The sequence below is a fragment of the Lates calcarifer genome, linkage group LG6 (genome assembly GCF_001640805.2).
Source record: "Lates calcarifer isolate ASB-BC8 linkage group LG6, TLL_Latcal_v3, whole genome shotgun sequence".
Lineage (NCBI taxonomy): Eukaryota > Metazoa > Chordata > Actinopteri > Centropomidae > Lates > Lates calcarifer.
Window position 1 is genome coordinate 13,032,961 of NC_066838.1, and position 19,018 is coordinate 13,051,978.

The 19,018-nt window shown below is 44.3% G+C and overlaps 1 protein-coding gene across 1 annotated transcript in view; it reads left to right on the forward strand.

Moving 5' to 3' along the window:
* The window catches only part of LOC108876449 (serine/threonine-protein kinase WNK1-like), a 35,995-nt gene extending 17,802 nt beyond the window's left edge, over positions 1-18,193 (forward strand). Inside the window, 23 exon segments of the mRNA XM_018665964.2 lie at positions 235-455; positions 944-1,101; positions 1,237-1,325; positions 1,435-1,654; positions 1,927-2,263; positions 2,476-2,594; positions 2,716-2,916; positions 3,473-6,880; positions 7,194-7,240; positions 7,504-7,639; positions 7,738-7,854; positions 7,950-8,051; positions 8,149-8,197; positions 8,317-8,469; positions 8,557-9,611; positions 9,613-10,713; positions 10,894-11,140; positions 12,960-13,045; positions 13,148-13,485; positions 13,615-13,850; positions 13,928-14,023; positions 14,123-14,286; positions 14,865-18,193. Coding sequence (XP_018521480.2) covers positions 235-455; positions 944-1,101; positions 1,237-1,325; positions 1,435-1,654; positions 1,927-2,263; positions 2,476-2,594; positions 2,716-2,916; positions 3,473-6,880; positions 7,194-7,240; positions 7,504-7,639; positions 7,738-7,854; positions 7,950-8,051; positions 8,149-8,197; positions 8,317-8,469; positions 8,557-9,611; positions 9,613-10,713; positions 10,894-11,140; positions 12,960-13,045; positions 13,148-13,485; positions 13,615-13,850; positions 13,928-14,023; positions 14,123-14,286; positions 14,865-15,440 — 9,256 coding nt within the window. The 3' untranslated portion in view covers positions 15,441-18,193.
* Positions 18,194-19,018: the final 825 nt, after the last annotated feature.

The following is a 19,018-nucleotide window of genomic DNA, read 5'->3' on the forward strand; positions in this document are numbered from 1 at the left end:
TGCCACCATACCTTTCTGTATTTCTTTGACATACTTTCAAGAGCAAACTTTCATTAATAGTAGTTATGATTACAGCAAAACACGCATCACTTATTGTGATGGGGAAGAAAATTTATTTAAAGAGTCATGACTGATCATGCAATGAGAGGTTTTTATAATATTGTTTTATCGTTTTATTGTATCAGTGGTTGATTACTGTATTCTCTTTGATTCTGACGGCATCTCTCTGCACAGTTACCTTAAGCGCTTCAAGGTGATGAAACCCAAGGTCCTGAGGAGTTGGTGTAGACAAATTTTGAAGGGCCTTCACTTCCTTCACACCAGGACTCCTCCAATTGTCCACCGGGACCTCAAGTGTGACAACATCTTCATAACAGGCCCCACAGGATCAGTCAAGATAGGCGACCTCGGCCTGGCCACCCTGATGAGGACCTCCTTTGCCAAGAGTGTCATAGGTAGGCTACATAAGTAAACCGACTGCTTTCGAGAACAATGCCAGACATGTAGTAACTACATCAGCAAACTCTGTCAGGATCTATAAATATACTTTTCCCTGCTTTCAGCACTGTCCAGATTTTTACTTAGGGCCTTAGTTGCCTGGAGTATAGATAATTATTGACAAAATCATTCTAAAATCCATATGGGTGGCACTTAATGTAAACATAGACCTTGGATGAGATGTCTACTCTGTGAGCCAACTTATGCAGTGCACTGTGAGTACCATTTGGCCCAGTAAAGTTTAATTCAAGGGGCAAGAGCAGGTGCCAGGAAGATTCTTCAGCATTGCAATTGAATTCCAATTCTTCCATTCACTTTGGGGCATTTCTGCTCTGTGAGGAGTACTGTGTGACAGTAAATACATATTGTAAACAATGATGGTGGTTCAGTAGTATGTAGCTGCTCTGCTTGGTATTAATTGTGATCCACTGTCTGGTCTTAACAGGAACACCAGAGTTTATGGCTCCAGAGATGTATGAAGAACACTATGACGAGTCTGTGGATGTTTATGCCTTTGGGATGTGCATGTTGGAGATGGCTACATCTGAGTACCCCTACTCTGAGTGCCAAAATGCAGCTCAGATCTATCGCAAAGTTACAAGCGTGAGTGTCTTTAACTGCATCCGTCTCATACAGTCTCTTTTGTATATTCTTAGGTTTATTTTAATGTGACCCTAACTGGGTGGCTCCATGTTGAAACTGTCAAGTAAAATTCATTTCCTCTTTCTTTTTCTGCAGGGTATAAAACCAGCCAGCTTTGATAAAGTAAATGACCCAGAGATAAAAGAGATCATCGAAGGCTGTATTCGTCAGAACAAGAGCCAGAGGTGAGCAGGTTTTATTTTCATAACATGACATGCTGCACTGTCTCACGAACTATTTCTCACCAGGCAATCATAAAACATCCTGTTTTACCATCCCTTACTCCCTTGACAGACTCTCCATAAGAGACCTTCTGAACCATGCATTCTTTGGAGAGGACACAGGGGTCCGGGTCGAGCTGGCAGAGGAGGACACAGGCACCCAGGACTGTCTGGCTCTCCGGATTTGGGTTGAAGAGCCTAAGAAGCTGAAGGGGAAGCACAAAGACAATGAGGCCATCGAGTTCAGCTATGACCTGGAGAATGATAGCGCTGAGGAGGTGGCTCTAGAGATGGTGAGACACATGAAGAATCCATGCCTGACTAGTAGATGGGGGTTCATGGGTGCCAGGTATAGTGTAGGGTAGACTGGGAAAAGACTTTGATGCTTTAAAGCTTGAAGGAAGGTCAGGCGAAATCCTAAATGACCTAAATGATAAATGACTGAAGGATATCCTTCAGTCATTTATCAGCCATTTCAAGTTAGCTCTTTCTGACCTAGATTCCCTCAGTCTAACTCTAACCATTAATTAATGAACTCCCTTTCTGCTACTCTCCGTTACCTCAGGTGAAGTCAGGTTTCTTCCACGAGAGCGATGCCAAGGTGGTAGGAAAATCCATCCGGGACCGAGTAAATCTCATCAAAAAGTCACGGGAGCGTCGACAGCAGCAGCTTCTCCAGCAGCACCAGGGCTTTGAAGAGAGAAGAGACTCTGCTCTTACCTCCTACACCTTTTCTCATCCATCCTGCTTGTCCTCACTGGGGCCAGTGGCCACCGGACAGACTGGAGGAGGAGCAGGAGGAGGGGCAGGAGGAGGAGGGCAGGAGTCTGAGGAACTGCCTGAGGTGGACCAGCATGTCAGACAGCAGCATATTTTCAGTGGGACAGCCCTTAGTTTGCCAGGTAGAGTATGCACCTTTGTGATATGTTTCATACGCCAGGCGTTTATTAGAAAGGTGCACAGTAAATTAATGGGACATTATTATGAAATAACTGACACAGTGGAAGTTCAAATTAACAGATATTATAAAATACTTAAATATTATGACGTGGATAAGAGAGTACAGTTTGCATGTTTGCATTCCTTCTTGTTTTTTAAACTGTGTTTCACTCAGAAGGTGAGAGCATTGGGTCTGCCAGCTGTGAATCTTATGCAAGTGGACAGAGCCAGGCGTACTCTCAGCAAGGGGAGTCATACACCCACTCCCAGACTGCTCTCCCCCCTACAGCATCTGTACGTCTATATGTCGATTTCACCTCTTTCCTAAATTATACTAAAATGATTAATTAATCTTTGTTTGAAATCATCGTATTGATAAATCACATTGTTCCTTAACTATTTTCTCGCACTACAGGGCACCGGAGCATTGGCTCATCCTCAAATGCTCCCCACTGGCGAGGGTGGAAGCGTTCCGAATGTGCCTCTTGGTCAGAGTGTTAGTATGTCCAGCATGTCCATAGGCCAAAGCGGAGGGGGACCTGTCAGTCAGACATTTCTTCAGCCCAGTTCCATGGTTGCGCAGGTATCACCAAGTGTACCTCAACAATATTTTCAGGTGAAAAGGGTGATAATACTAACTTGTATTAAAATGAAAGCCATATTTGTGCTGGGACCTCAACATTTAACATTACTGTTAATGAAAGTAAAGCTAGGATCCCACTACCCTGTCACATTTTGGGTTCTCTTCCCTCAAATAACTATTTACTCAACCACAAATCATCCTCATAATCCTCTGATTGTGCGCTGTACAGAGTTTCCCACAGGAAATTGCTTAGCAGCGATTGTGAGATATGACAGATTAATAACCTCTGTCATTAAATGTATATAGTAGTCTTGCTGTATGAACTAGTACTCATTTTACCTGAAGGTAAACGTTTTACTTTAATCTTTAAAGTAATTTTTGTTTACTTTTTCTAACATTAGCTGTGGTGGTTTGTATTTCACGCGAGGCACCCTACTTCTGCCATAAAACACTGTGGGAAACCCTGTTGCATTAAGTGTGCTGTTAATTTGTTCCCTTTGCCAAAGCTTATTCTTACCTGTTTTTTCTGCTGTTTTCTTTTCCCTCTTCTTTCAACACCAATCATCATTCTGTCATTATCACTGAGTAGTCACAAACATTCCCATCAGATACATTTCAAACTGCCACTCCCCACGGGTCAATGGCCCCCTCACAGTCATACATACCCCCTGTTTCCCCACAAGCACCCATTAATGTCCTCACTACATCCATGTCAGTTGGTGATCCCGCTGGACTAACGGGGACCATTGTGCCGCTCGCTCAGCAGACCCAACCCCCTGCCACTCCCATGCAGCTCACTGACATCATTCCCCAGGCAGCACCCCAGCAAACACAGCCTGTCATGATCCCTCAGCAGACTATTGTCCAACAACAACAGATAGGGATGGATCCCCAGGCCTCCACCCTTCAGCAGCAGCCACAACAGAAAATGGAGGCCCAGGCCACTGTGCTCGAACAAGTTAGTGCCACTCAACCACCAGCGGAACAGCAGCAACAGAGCCTTTCAGCTACAGTTGTCCAGACGCATCAACATGAGCCTCAACAGCAGATCTATGTACAGCAGCCTGTTCCACTTGTCCAGCCAACTCCTCAGCAGCAGTTGTTACCTACACAAAGAGGTATGGAACAGCGAGCTATGTCATTACCGCAGCCAGGGGAGCAACCTCAGGCTTATAAACAGCATCCAGTAGGGGATCCTCATGAGCAGGCCGCGATGCAATCTCAGCAACTGCAACAACAGCTTCAGCAACAGCAAACTCTGATACAGCAGCAGCAGCAGCAACAAGCTTTACTGCTCGAGCAACATCAGATGTATGTCCAGCAACAGCTTGATCAGCAGCAACAAAAAGCATTGCTTCAACAGCAGCAGCAGCAACAAGCCCAACTACAACAGCATCAGCTGGAGCAGCAGCAGGCACTTTTACACAAGCAATTTCTGGATCAACAGCAGCAGGCTCTTATTCAGCAGCAACAGGAACAGCAGCAGCATCCACAAGGTCTTGTACAACAACAGCAGCAAGCACTTTTACAACAGCAATTAGAACAACAACATCAACAGCCTCCCTCACAGCAACAGCAGCAGAGCCAGTTATATCAACAAATTGGACAACACCAAGCTGGAGCACAAAAAGAACCAGAGAAGCAGCAGCAAAGTGGACAACATCAACAACAAATTGTATTGCAGCAGCAACCCCAGCAGACTCAACAGCAAAAGGAACAACAGTTGCAGCAGCAGGCCTTACTCCGACAAATGGAACAACAACAGCAGCAAGCTCTGATACAGCAGCATTTGCAACAGCAGGCTATTTTACAACAGCAGCAGCTCCAGCAGAAAGCTCAGCTACAGCTACAGCAACAAGAGCAGCAACAAATGCAACTCAAGCAGCAGATAGAACAGCAGCAGCAAGCTCTGTTGCAACAACAATTAGAACAACAGCGTCAACAACAAGTCCTGTTACAGCAACAACAAGCGGAACGATTACAGCAACAGGCTCTGATACAGCAACAGATTCAAGAGCAGCAGCAGCAAGCTGCCATCATTCAGCTTCAGCAAACTGAAAAACAAGAGGCCGTCCCTATTCCACAAAGTAACAGTGAGCAGCAGATTCAGCAGCAGCCAACTGATATACAACATGTGTGTATCCAACAACTGAACACCACTCAGTTTACACCTCATGCCGCTCTCACGCAGCAACAAGTGATAGAGCAACAACAGCAAGCAGTATTGATCCAGCAGCAGAAAGCATTTGTTGGCCAGCCACCGCTCCATACCTCTGTAATGGAACCTCATATCCCAGTCGGAGCTCCAGTCAGCAATGAGGTGATTCAGCACCAAACTCAAACTGTCCCACAGGCCCAGGTACCCATGGCCATTCAGACCACACAGATTCCTCTTCAGACATCTGCTGTTCTCCCAGGTCAAGTCTTTACCCAGCAAGGACAAAATGAGGCTCATCCCCAGAACCAGGGCCCATTTATAGCCCAGTCCACAGCCAAAGCAGCTCAGGCTATGATTGATGCCCAAGTAACTCCTCCAGCAGCAATGATCCAGGGACAGACTCAAGTCATCCAGAATCAACAAATTCCTTTGCAGACTAGTTACCCAGGACCTGTCACTCCCGCACAGAGCCAGGTAACTGCTCAGACGTTAATCCAGACTCAGCCTCTGCACCCAACAATTGCTCAGTCCCAGCAACCACATGGCCAGGGCCCAACTGTTGACATTCAGATGATTGGCCAACAAAGCCAAGCTGCTGTCCAGCCTCCAGCTGCAATTGCTCCTATTCCCAGTCAAATCCAACACGAGTCTCTTGTTCAGCAAAACACTCAAATGCCAGGGCTCATGCATCCCCAGCTCCAGCAGCAAACTCAAGGCCAGCCACCTAGCCAGCTGCATGCTCAGACGGCTGCTGGCCTTTTGACCCCTCAGTATGTCCCTCAGCTTACCCACCAGGCCATGCCATCTGTACAACAGGATATGACTCATATTACACAACAGCAGCAGCAACAGCAGCCAGTGCTGCAGTATCAGCAGATGATTCTGTCTCCTGGCTCAGCTGGTGTCGGAACTAAAACAGACAGTCTCAGCTCTGTAGTTGACCCTGCAAACTTTGTTGCATCTCCTCATCCTGCACAGCAAGCTGGCCAAGCCTATGTTCCAGGCCAAGTTGTCCAGGCCCAGCAGCAGCCCCTAGGAAGCGCTACTGACCCTTCAGTTATTCAGCCCATCTCCCAGCATGCTATGCCTCAGTCTACCGAGCAATACCAGCAACAGCTGCAGAAGCTTTCTCAAGCGCATCAACCGCTAGCTCCACCTCCTCCGCAAGCTCAGTTACTGGCACAGCCCATCACAACTCCCCTCCAGCAACCACCTCCCATAAAGCAAGCTTTGATACCCCTTGATGAGAGTCAGCTGCCCCCACAGAGTCCACCTGCTTCGCATCTGGTGACCCATCCTCCTGCACAGATAGTCTCCAGTAATGTAGCTGAGCCTCAGTCCCAGAGCAGGACCCTCCCCCTCTATAGTCATCTAGGAGCAGGCACCACTCCATCTCCTCAGCACCAGGCCAAGCAGATGCTGCCGGCTCATACACACACACAAACCAGCATCCAGGCCCAAACACACTCCCAAACACAAACACACATTCAGACACAAGCTCATTCCCACACTCAGACACACACCGAGACACCTATTGCTGAACAGCCTGTTCTGCCCAATGCTGTCTTTCCTGCACAACAAATGCCCCTCAGCCCCTCTCATACCTCCTGTCCTCCAACATCACTACCATCTCTCCCATCCCACCATCCTGCTGCTGCCCCTGCTCCAGAGCTGCCTACATCTCCGCCAGTGGCCCAGGTAACCTTACCGGGGCAGGCCGACTTTATCCCCACCTCCCCTCCGCCTGTCACTACTCTACAATCGCTTGATTCTAATGCCCCCAAACTGCCCCAAGCCTCGCTGCAAGACTGTGACCTTTCCCTGCTGGGCATTGCTCAGGTACAGGAAGAATGCAAGTTGCTGTCTTAATTAAGAAATAATTTTACTTTTCTGACATATTGGCAGAATGAATGAGAATACTGCTATCTAATTATTTGAAAAATCTGTGATTGTGTCGTTTGATTCAAACTAACAAGTTTTGATCTTAAAAAATTAGTGCATTCATAATATAATTTACTCATTATTTAATGTCACATTATCCATAGTTACATTACAGTTTTACTTGTACCAAATGTTGCAAATGTTTTTTTTGTGTGTGTGTGTGTATGTGTTTTGCATACTCCTTAATGTGCATATTCATTTTAATCTGCAGGATGGGCCATCTGTACTTTCAAGTACAGAACATCATTCTTCTTCAGGGTATGCCTGATATCATTACTTTCTGATCTTAGCTCCAATTACCAGCAATAGCTGCTGCATGGAAGTTACATTATACTTAAATGTATAGCTAATTGTTAATTAATAAATGCATAACATATACAGCACATGTTTGGTTTTTGGGCAATGCTGTGCTTTTGAGTGATTTACAGACAATGCAGTGATAGTACGTGGTCAGTGTCTCGCTCTGGAACCTGACATTTACATGATGATATGTAACAGTCCCACTACCTTACCACCCACAGGTCTGTTCCTGCTAATGGAGAAGAAACTCTTCAGCTCCTGGCCAATGGGAAGTTAGAGAAATTAAAAACTCAAAGAAGAGCTTCCTGTCAGAGGCCTGAGAAAGTTTCCCATCAGTTTCAACTGAGCATGCTCCAGGTGAAAAAAACTCTTAACTAATAGCCAAATATATTGCTATATCCATGTTTTCCAGTAGATGACAAATGCATAATGTTAACTTGTCTTGTCCTCTGTAGGTGTCCGGCAGCGGGGACAATATGGTGGAGTGCCAGCTGGAGACCCATAGCAACAAGATGGTGACATTTAAATTTGACATTGAAGGAGATGCACCTGAGGACATAGCAGATTACATGGTGAACTGCTCATGTGCTACCATAGTCTGCATCGGTTGCTGGAAAGTATCTTTTCACGTCTTTACAAATGCTTTTTGGTTGCGTTTTGATTGTAGGTGGAGGAGGACTTTGTCCTTGATGTGGAGAAAGAGAAATTTGTCGAGGAGCTTAGAGCAATAGTTAAGAAAGCCCACGAACTTCTTCAAACACATTCACAGGTATTTTAATTTCCATATTTCAATCTATCATTTTCTCTCAATTATTTTTCTGTCTTGGTTGAATGACAATAGTAAAAATTCCATGTTTTATTTATAGACTGGATCAACTGACCAGTTACATGTGAGCACTCCCACTAGCTCAACAAGTGAGTTTTTGGATATATACTTTCTTATGCACAAAAAAGCAACAATATGCAGAAATGCTGTGCATAGTATATCTCGTATCACTTGTTTTGAGTAGTGAGCTATCTTTGTGATTTTTCAGCGGACTCGGTGCCACATTCCTCCCCAGTGGGACGCTGGCGCTTTTTTATCAACCAGACTATTCGCCATAGAGACTCTCTTTCCAGCCAGGGAGCAGTCACGCCACCACCAACTACAGAGACAAGGATACCCCAGTCTCCTAAAACAGAAAAAGGTGAGATCTACCCAAGTCAATTCAGTGCTTATTAATATGACTAAGTTGGCAGCATAACAGAAACTAACCATGTGTTCCTCTCTGTAGCTGTAGAAAGTGAAGGATCCCAGACTCTGGAGTCCTTGACTGGAATGGCCTCTTCCCCCCACCCCACCCTTTCTGCCACCTCCCCTCCAGTCTCCACTATCTCAGCCCCTGCCTCCATGTCCCCCCCAGCCACCGCTGCCCATGCTCCTCACACCACTGCCTCTGAAAGCATCTCTGCACCAGCCTCCACACTTGAAGCCTCTCTCCCTGTCACTGCTTCAGGTGGTGCTGAGCTGCCAGTACTCACCTCAGCTTCTGCTGACCAAATTTCCAGTGCTCCCTCATCCATTGCAATACCTGTTGCTGCTAACCTCCCCACCTTGTCTGCTTCTCCCACTGTTGTGTCTCCCACACCCACCAACGTTCTTCCTGATATCCTCACTTCTCCTGGAACCAGTGCTTGCTCCACTGTTGGCCAAAGTATAGGCGATACAGTGATATCTGCTCCAAGGTCATGTGTGTCTGCTGCAGACCAGTCCTCAACCTCTTTTCATTCCCCTCCTCCTGCTACTGCAGTGGGCTCTTCAGTGGTAAGCCAACTTGGCATGGAGCAGCAGCAGACACCTACCCAGGTGGCTAAACCAGTCCCACAACAACCACAACCACAGCCTCAGCTACAGCCTCAGCTACAGCCTGCATTACAGCAGCAGGTACCAGCAGCTCAGCAGCAACTGCAGGCAATGCAGCTTGAACAACAGGCACAACAGATACAGCAGGCAACACCACAACAACAGCAATCACAACATCAAGTGTACCAAGAACAAATTCAGCTGCAGCAGGAACAAGCTCTACAACAGTCTCTCCAGCAGTTACAACAACAGCAACTCATACAGAAACCAATACCACTTCAACAACAGCTGACTGAGGTGCAGGCGTTGCCTCGGGCAGGTCACACAGAGGTGTTAAAACAGCCTGTGCCTCTGCAGCAGTTTCTGCCACCGGTGCCCCTGCAGCAGACCCAACAACCTCTTCTTCAACAGCAAGCAACTCAGTACACCCCACAGTTGCTGCAACAGCCTCAGTTACAGCAGTTACCAGCAGCAGGTTATGGCTCCTATAGCTGCCGTAGTGCCGCAGCAGCAGGCCCACGTTGATCACCAGCAACAGCAACAGTTAAACCTGCAACAGTCAATACAATTACAGCAACAGCAAATGGCGCAACAGCAGCTACAGCAGCAGCAACATCAGCTGTTTATGGGTGCTGTGGCTTTAAAGCCAGAACAAAGCCAAAAGTTGCCCATGTCAATCAGTCAACAGTTTCTTCAACAACAGGCACAGCTAAATGTTAGCCCTGTACCACAACAGCAGATCCCACAACAAACCCAAATCCCCTCTGAGCTGTCACAACAACATATACAGTCACAGAAACAGCTGCATCAGATTGAGCAGCAACAGGAGGTTGTTAAAGCCATGGACACACCCCAGAAACAGCAGCAGTTTTCACTGCAGAAGCAGTCCTCTTTACAGATGTCAGAGTCAGAGGTGTCCACAGGAGAGACAAGTGTCACAGAGGACACAGGCAGTTACTCTGCTCCTTTTCACCCTTCCTCTGACTCCTCTCTGCCACCTCTCCATCTAGGCACCGCTGAAACCTCCTTACCTACCCTCTCTCTCACAATGACACCATCCCCTGCTCAACCTTCCTCTGTGGCCGAGTCAGACAGTGAAGGCCCCCCCAAAATTGAATTTGTAGACAACCGCATTAAAACTCTGGATGAAAAGCTGAGGAACTTGCTGTATCAGGAGTACAGCAGCGGGGCACCGTCAGCTGGGGGGGCTGCCTCTGGCCCAACATCAGCTGCCTCCACATCAGCCGGAGGAGACGAGTCATCTGAGCCGCAGTCGCTCCACCTCGTGTCTTTCCCCCCACCTGCCTCCTCCTCAGATACCTCCCCCCACTCCTCGTCCTCTACTACCTCCTCCACAACCTCCCGTTCCTCCTCCACCTCCCCTGAGCCAGAGAGAGATGGAGGGCGAGAAGACACCTCCTCTGAGGTGCCCAACTCCACAGAGCTGGGTCCGGTGGAGCAGCAGCCCGGCCCATCCCTACCCTCCACCTCTGCCTCGTCAACCCCGCCTACCTCTCTCCTCCCCGCCAGTCAGGATGACTCTGCTGGGCCCCAGCGCCCACCTGTACCAGGAGAACCAACCATTCTTGTGAGTGAACGCTGTACTGAATTTACATCATATTACTGTTTATATTTCAGTCTGTAAATGTGATTCCACAGTTCTTTTTCAGCTATCTGTGATACATGTTATGTTTAAATGTTTGAGTGTCTCTCCGTTTTGAACGTCTCATCTCCATGCAGCCACTCTTAATTGTCTTAACTGTTCTAGGCTGTACCCCCACAGTCTGACACCAGTACCACTGGAGACGCATCGTGGCCCCCCAATCAGCAACCGATCCCCCTCCGGCATGGACAGCAGCAGCACAATGCAGGAGGTGGATATTTTGGCCTAAACCTGACATGTCCTAGTATCAGAAATCCTGTTAGCAAGAAATCCTGGACTCGCAAATTCAAAAGCTGGGCGTGCAAACTGCGCCACTCCGCCAGCTTGTTCAAGAAGCCCAGAGTCCAGCAAGGTAGCGTCCTCTCAGGGAGCGAGAGAGAGAGAGAGAGAGAGAGAGAGAGAGAGAGAGAGAGAGAGAGAGAGAAAGCGCGCGCATGAGAGAGAGAGAGAATGGGATGTTGGAGCATGGACCTAAATCTAATATCTAGTACCAGCTTTAACATAGTAAAATAACTTTCTTAACCATGAGGAATTAAAAAATGTTAATGTTAATGTATGTTAATGTTAAATAATTCTGTTTTTGCATATTGTTATGTGGCTATAGTCCCCATGTAATGTCAGTGTTGACATCTCTACATACATTGTTGTTTTCTAATTTTAATTTCATTTGTTTATGAATTCCTTTTTTACTAAATTTCATTTTCTTGGCAGCCTTTCTTTTTGCATGGGTTTACTCACCCAGGGGCGAGAACAGTGGAGAGTAGAGGAGGGTGGGAGATTGGCACAGTGTAGGAAGAGGATGGCATCAGAAATCTGATGCCCATCCCAGTGCAGATGAGCTCTGGAGCAAAGCCTGGCTGTGACCGTGCCCAAGACATATCCCTTCATATGACAACCCCCACCCCCCCACCCCAATCCGCAGGCACTGCCAGCAGCAGCCATCTCACCTTCTCACATCCACCTGCTGGCTCAGGGTAGAGAGAGCCATGCAAGTCACGTCATAACACAGATAAGATTGATGCTAAGTTGCTAAGCTATTATGTAATATGTGTATGCTCTCTGTGTCAGCTCATACAATGTAGCATTGCTCCGTGAGACCCTACTATATGCTCTAATTGTAGCAGATTGATTTATGAAGATCACTTTCATCATTATCTGTGTGAAATATCCAGATAATGTTGAAAGCTAAAATTTCTAGGAAATACTGTAAACATTACCCAGGGTTAACAAGTTAGTCAGGTTATGTTGTACATGGGTAGGCTTTTCATATGGCAAAGCTTTGTCACAGTGTTTAAATATTCCAGTCATCTTGCATGTTTTTGTGTTTATATTTGTTATATGTCTAGCAGTAACTTAGATCCTTTGCTACAAGTGCACATGCATGAGCTCGTATGTTATGTTCCACACAAGTGACTAATAATGGATCGTTATCTGTAAGTAACACCCATTTCAGGCTGCATATTTTCATGTTGGTCTTAAATTATGCAGTGATTATCCATGTACACACTTTGCTAATATAGTAATCCCAAAATGTCAAACACATGGAACAATATCACTGTGGATCTCGGATCAGATCCCGGATTTGATATTGGGCTTTGTTGTCTGGTATATGAGTGGGACAATGATGAGTCAGTGAGAATGAGAGAGTGGATGTGTGTGTGGGTGGGTGGGGGTACACTATTGTAAACATCCAACTGCCATTTCATATGTTTCTTTTTTTAATTTAATGACTTCCTATAATTATGTTTTTAATGAAACATGCATTTACCACTCCTTCCCACACGCCCATACATCTTTCTTTTAAGCATGTATCTTCACATCCCAAAAATTGAATTTATTTTTTCAGTTTATTGTTTATAATTTGGACAAATGACTGCCACTGAACTCAGCATATGTTTACACATTTCATAGACCTGAATGCAAGCCACGTAAGTCACAAAGCTGATGATGTATGATATTGGTGGGTGATTTTTTAACACTGTGCCTTTGTGTTCGTGCCCTGTGTCTGTCTGTGTGCATCTATATCTCTCTGTCATGTACATTTTTCTGTGTCTGTTGCTTTTGTGTTTGTCTGCCTTGTCATTCATGTGCTCTTTATACCTGTGTGTCTGTGTTCTCGTCTCTGGGTCCATGTCTCCCCTTTTTGTTTTTCATCCCTTTCTCTATATTAGATGGACGTTCCAGCAGTCAGGCACTTAGAGAGGAGAAAGAGGTGCCACCCGTAAATCCACCTCAGTCACGCAAAGGACGATTTCAGGTAGGAGGGATAGCCCAGATTTTATCTTTGCCTCTCAAAGTCTTCAGACCTTCAGACCAGTGTGAATAAGCAGCAAATGTCTCCCACATCCTCTGCCATCAGGTGACTCCAGTGCCCCAGACTTCTCCCCCAAAGGATGCGCCATCAGGCCATGGTAGCACTCACAGGAAAGTGGGACGCTTCTCTGTAACCCAGACCGAGACTAAGAAAGAGGATGGGCAGACTGACAGCTCCCTGGTGTCTCCTCATTTGGAGAGGGAGAGGAGGAGATCCCGGGCAAAGGAAGGGGAGAAAGATGAAAGTAAGAAGACCCCAGCAGTGGCTCATCTGTCTCGAGGTCATGGACATAGCCACTCACCCCTGGGCAGCAGTGACGATGATGATGAAAGCGAGCTGGAAGATGAAGACCTGAGAAGAGAACTGCACAAACTCCGAGAGAAGTAAGTCAGTTAAGGGAGACACGTTTGTCTCCTCATTTATTATATTTTCTGTTTTGTGTCTCCATTAATTGTTGTTTCCTGCCTACAGAGTATAACAGATATTTTCACTGTTTTGTATCACTTTTATAGGCACATCAAAGAGGTGGTATCCCTTCAGGCCCAGCAGAACAGAGAGCTGCAGGAACTATACAGACAGCTCCGTTCCCTCAAAGACCAGAGGCAGAGTCTGCCTGCCTCCCTTTCCCGAACCCCTCCTCTTCCCACTGCACCTCCTGTCCTCTCTCCTCGCAGGCCCAGGCCAGCCAAAATCAAACTCCGGCCCCGGCCTCACTCTCACATGGATAACAACGGAGTTACGCACTCTGGTAAGGATTTTTTGTCTACTCTCTCTCTCTTTTTTGGCTTGCTGTCTGTGTAACCGTTTCTTGTATCTTTCAACTAGGGATTCAGCAGTCAAGTAGTTTCTCAGGTGGTGAACAGAGTAGACTGCCCCTATACTGCAACCCAGAGCACCGCCCGTCACTGCCTGCTAAAAGAGGTGTGGTTTGCCATAATATCAATAAACTGATATATCAGTATTTATCATATTTAGTAACAATCAATGGTATGATGCCCCCCCCCCCTCATTTTTCCACAGATAACAGTCCTCTGAGAAAAAGCACATTCACTGATGAACTGCACAAACTTGTTGATAATTGGACAAAGGAGACGGTGGGCCCCGCCCCGCCCAAGCCTTCACTCAATCAGATCAAGCAGATTCAACAGGTGCAGGAGTTGGGAGGCTGGAGCCAGGCGACTGAGGTACTGCAGAATTAAGTGAGAAAGTTGATACCATTCGCATGTGTTAATGTTTAATGTAAGGCTACAGCCAGTGCCATGTTAGCTTAGCTTAGCATAAAGAGTGAAAACGGGGGAAACAGCTAGCCTGACTCTGTCCAAAGGAAGCAAAATCTGCCGATACAAGTGAATACAAGGAATAGTCAGACAAAATTGTAACTTTTTTGCAATTGTTTCCACTTATTTCCAGTATTTATTCTTAGCTAAGCTAACTAGCTGCTGGCAATGGTATGTCAGTGGTATCATACTTCTCATTTAATCATCAACAAGAGAGCAAATAAGTGTATTGGACAAATATCAAACTATTGCTTTAATATATGTTCAGAAATACATTTTTTATTTCACAGATTAGGTTGTGCTTTTGTATTATTAATCACTTTCTCATAAAAAGATGGTTGTATCATAAAAGATGATTAAAAGAAAACAGTGTTCAATTCATTTTAATGAAAGAGACTGCAGAAATATTCTGGAACTGAATAACACCAAACCATTATTTTTGTGCTGTAATATTCCCTCAGTTCTCATGACTATATTCCATACAGGTGGCTCCACCAGGTTGGTTTCCAGTGGCACCACTGAACCCCCAGGCATCCCCGACCCCTGCCAGCTTGCCTGTGGCAGCCCCTTCCCATTACACAGGTGGAGGGAGCCTGTCCACCCTGCCCTCTCCAGGACCTCCACCACAAACGCACATGGCTCAGATGCCACAGATGCAGCAAAGTTTACACCTCCATCAGTCTCTCCCCCTCCCGCAGATGACCTTTCAGCAGTCGCCACTCCGCCAGCAGATACCGCAGCCGCGGATGCAAACTCCCATACAGTCTCAGTCGCTACCACAGACACAGCCCATTACCCAGCTGCCCCACTCACCACCTCAAAGCCAACCGCTGCTGCCTTCCCAAATGCCCACATCTCCAGTGTCCACGGCCGCGTCTCTGCTGCCTGGCAGTGGTGCCACTGCAACCACAGATAGCACTGCTGCTACTGGGGGGACATTTTGCTCCTGTTCCTCATCCTCTTCCACCTGTTCCTCCTCTTGCTCTACTGCTGCTCTACCTTCCAGTGCCAAAATTCACCCAACACCCCCCACCTCGACTCTTCCTCTGGGACAGAAATGAAACCAAGGCGAAGTGTGAGGTCAATATGAAGGTGCAAGAGATGGAAACACTAAGTTGATCAGGAAGTAAAGCAGATCCATTCGGAGTGTTAGTTCTGTGTATGCATGAGAGAGCTGTGACTGCGATGAATATGTGGATTCCAGTCTACTTCTGGATGAGATGGAGAGTGAATGTGAGAGATGATAGATTCTAGTATGTACAAGACAGAGGGTAACATGGAACACAGCAGCTAGGGTTTATGAATCATGGTATGTTTGGGTGTTGAGATGTATAAATTCATTAATGTATGAGTGTGTGAATTATGAGTGTGGGTGAGTGTTAATGAATTATCCAAGTACATATCCCTTATGTCCTTTAACACAAATTAATGTTCATGTTTTTGTTTTCAAACCAACTCTCCACAACGGAACTCTCCCTTAGAAGAGACAAGAAGGACAAAATATTTGACAGTGTGTTGACATTTTTTGTTTAATTTGTCAAAGCTTACAGTGGAAGGACTATCAATTTTAAAAGTGCAATTAGCAATGGTCATCTAAATTGATCAGCATGTATTGTATTAATTTGTCTGTAAGGCATAAAATATTTTTGTAGAAGCACATTGATGAAAACCAGATGCATAGGGCATTTTTTCATGATCTTTACATGATCTTTTAAAAGTGTAAGCCTACAGCACAAGGTGTTTCAGTGGGTAATGAAAAAAAAATTAAACAGCATGTTACAGAGTAGAGCACGGTTAAGTTATCTGACTACCATCATTACCACAATACGACCAAATACATTGTTGCAGTGTTGTGCACCTTACAGCATGTGCTTAATTTGTATTATTTTATGTTTGTAACATAGAAGCAGTCTGAATTACCATGAGTGATATGATATGAATTCAGATGATTTCTTAATATGATGGCAAATTGAAATATGCCATATATGTTCAGTGGATACCTGGGTAGACTCAGCCCAAGACTGCATGACCTTATGACTAACTTGACTTGCCTGAGTGCAAACTGCTTGCACTTGCTGTATATTCATGAATCTCACATTTACTGTTTGCAGCCTACTGAGATGATTAATCAGTCATGAGTAAATTTGCTTTCAGTATGACATGCTTCCACATTTGACATTTGTGCTTTCAGTTTGAGCTCTGCATATCAAATTATATCACAGTGTCATGCTGAGGAAAAGGAGGACAAAAAAAAAAGAAAAAAAAAACTGCCAAGTTATTACAGACTGGGGAGACCATATGGGTTATTCCCATATTGCCTTTTAAAATTACTACATTTTTTGTGAGTGTGTGAGTGTATATTTTTTCTGTGTGACAAAAGCTTTGTGATAGTCCCATGGTATATTGCATTATAAACTGCATCCCTGTTTCTTTCATTCAAAGCGGCCTCTCAAATGTCACTGTACCCAACTGAAAATGTTTACTCTGCTTGTGTCATGGGCTTGTTTCCTCAAGAAACAAAAACAAGCGAGAGGTTCGACCATATACCAGTTGTAAGTTTGATGTCCAACGCTGTTGTGGGGTCCTCACTTGCCTATTTGTCAACTTTCTTTGGCGTTGTACAAATTCCTTATTTCAATTGTTAACTATTTAGTCTTCAACCATAGGCTGTCAGTGGGACCGCACCTGTCAGAAGCTGATGTGCTTTATGCACACTGCAAAAGGTTTAATCAAGTCAAAAATGCTCCATTCCTCTATTTCTAAACTCACATCATTTGTAGAGATACGCAGAGTAATATATCTTCAGCAGATATATTACTGTACATTTTCTTTGGCTGTCAGTGCACTTAGCCATACACACATTTGACTATTAATGGTCAGGCGTTAATCATTTTGGCATAATAATTAGCCTGTAGTCAAAGCAGCATTTCTGTTTTAATAATGATAGAGAGATTGCGTGCCACAGAAAACTCAGAAAACAGAAGATTGTACATGTTGTTAAAGACTGCTAAATGTGAGTCAAAGAAATTTTAATCATCAATGGTTAAGGAAGACTAGTTTGTGCTAAAGGGTATGGTTGTTCAAAAACTGCAAATGCATAATCTAGAGTATAACACTGGTTTTCTGTATTTGTTGCTTTTCAAGACAACCCACATTTTCACAGAGATGTAGTTCATTATTAGTGAAGGTGAGATACTGTGCTGTCATGTCTGATACTAACATGTTGACTGCAAGCTACAGCTCAACGATCATGATTCATGATGTGGAGCTGGCTTTGTCCTTGAAGTGTTACCAAAATGTTATCTAAAAGATAAAGATTATTTTTGTATTTTGAAATGGGGTTGTACAAATTGTAAAATTGTGTTCTCATCATTATAAATCAGAGGTTATTTGAAGCTAGAAAACACTGGTTTTCATCCCTGTTTACATGGGACTCCCCTGCCTTGATATACCTCTCTGAGTCCTGACAGACCAGGGTCATTTAAGATTATATTCAGAGAATTCTTGGTCATTTTTGACATCTTATTTCCGTTTTAAACTGTAAAAACCAGGATGATCCATAATAGAATGACATTAGCAACTTCCTGGGCTGCAAGTCAAACCTAATAAACTTCCAAATTAATGCAACAAAAACCTGGGGAGTCCCAAATGGCATGACTGAGAACCAATAATAAAAGAACATTTGGGCAAAAAAACCTAGAAAAATAAGGTATGTTGCTGGTGATTTAGCCTCTGTAAATTGTAACTAATTCAACTGTTGATTTTATTTATGTTTTGTAACTAATCAAAATAAATGATGTCAAACATCAAATTATGACATTGTGTGTGTGTGTGTGTGTGTGTGTGTGTGTGTGTGCGCGTGCGTGCATGTGTGTGTGTGTGTGTGTTTTAATTATGGCAATGAAGGTAAGTGTGATTTGCAGTAGAAGAACTACACATACCAACCTCACTGCTTGGGAGTGCACTCTAAGATGATTACATTTGATTAATCTCATATAATGTATCTCCAGGGGTTTATTTTCTCTTACATGGATTTATTTTCAGGTGTAGTTTAATTTTTTTTTTTTTCTTTTTCTTTTACTTTCAATAGTGAATAAATATATAGCCTTGTTGTTCCAGTCCATGTTCATGTATCTGTTTATTCACAGATAAATAAATAGGGTACTATAAAGCTATTAAATTTAGTTTCTGCAGCTTTTTTAGAAGCTTTATTAGAAACAACCAAATTACAGTTACATAACTTATTAACATATATGGCATCAAAGAGGACACAAAGTGCCAGAGGAAGTAACAATAACATAATACCGAAGAATATGCAAAAAAGATAAATCTAAAATAAAGGGAGCTCTTTACATTAAACAAAAATCAAGTAATATAAAAGAGAAAAAATAATAATAGGCCTATACACAAATGATTTACTAAATAATGTAGGTTTTAAAGATTGTATGGGATTGTGTAAGAAAGAGAGTCTCTACTTTAAGATTATACATAACTGAATTAAAAACATAACTTATGTTGAATTGTTATCAGTATAAATCTAAATAACACGACCTTGCAACATGCTCATTTGAACAGTTTTTGTAGATGTAGAAAAATCAGAAAAATCATACAGTAAAAAAAATAAGTGAACGTCTGTTTC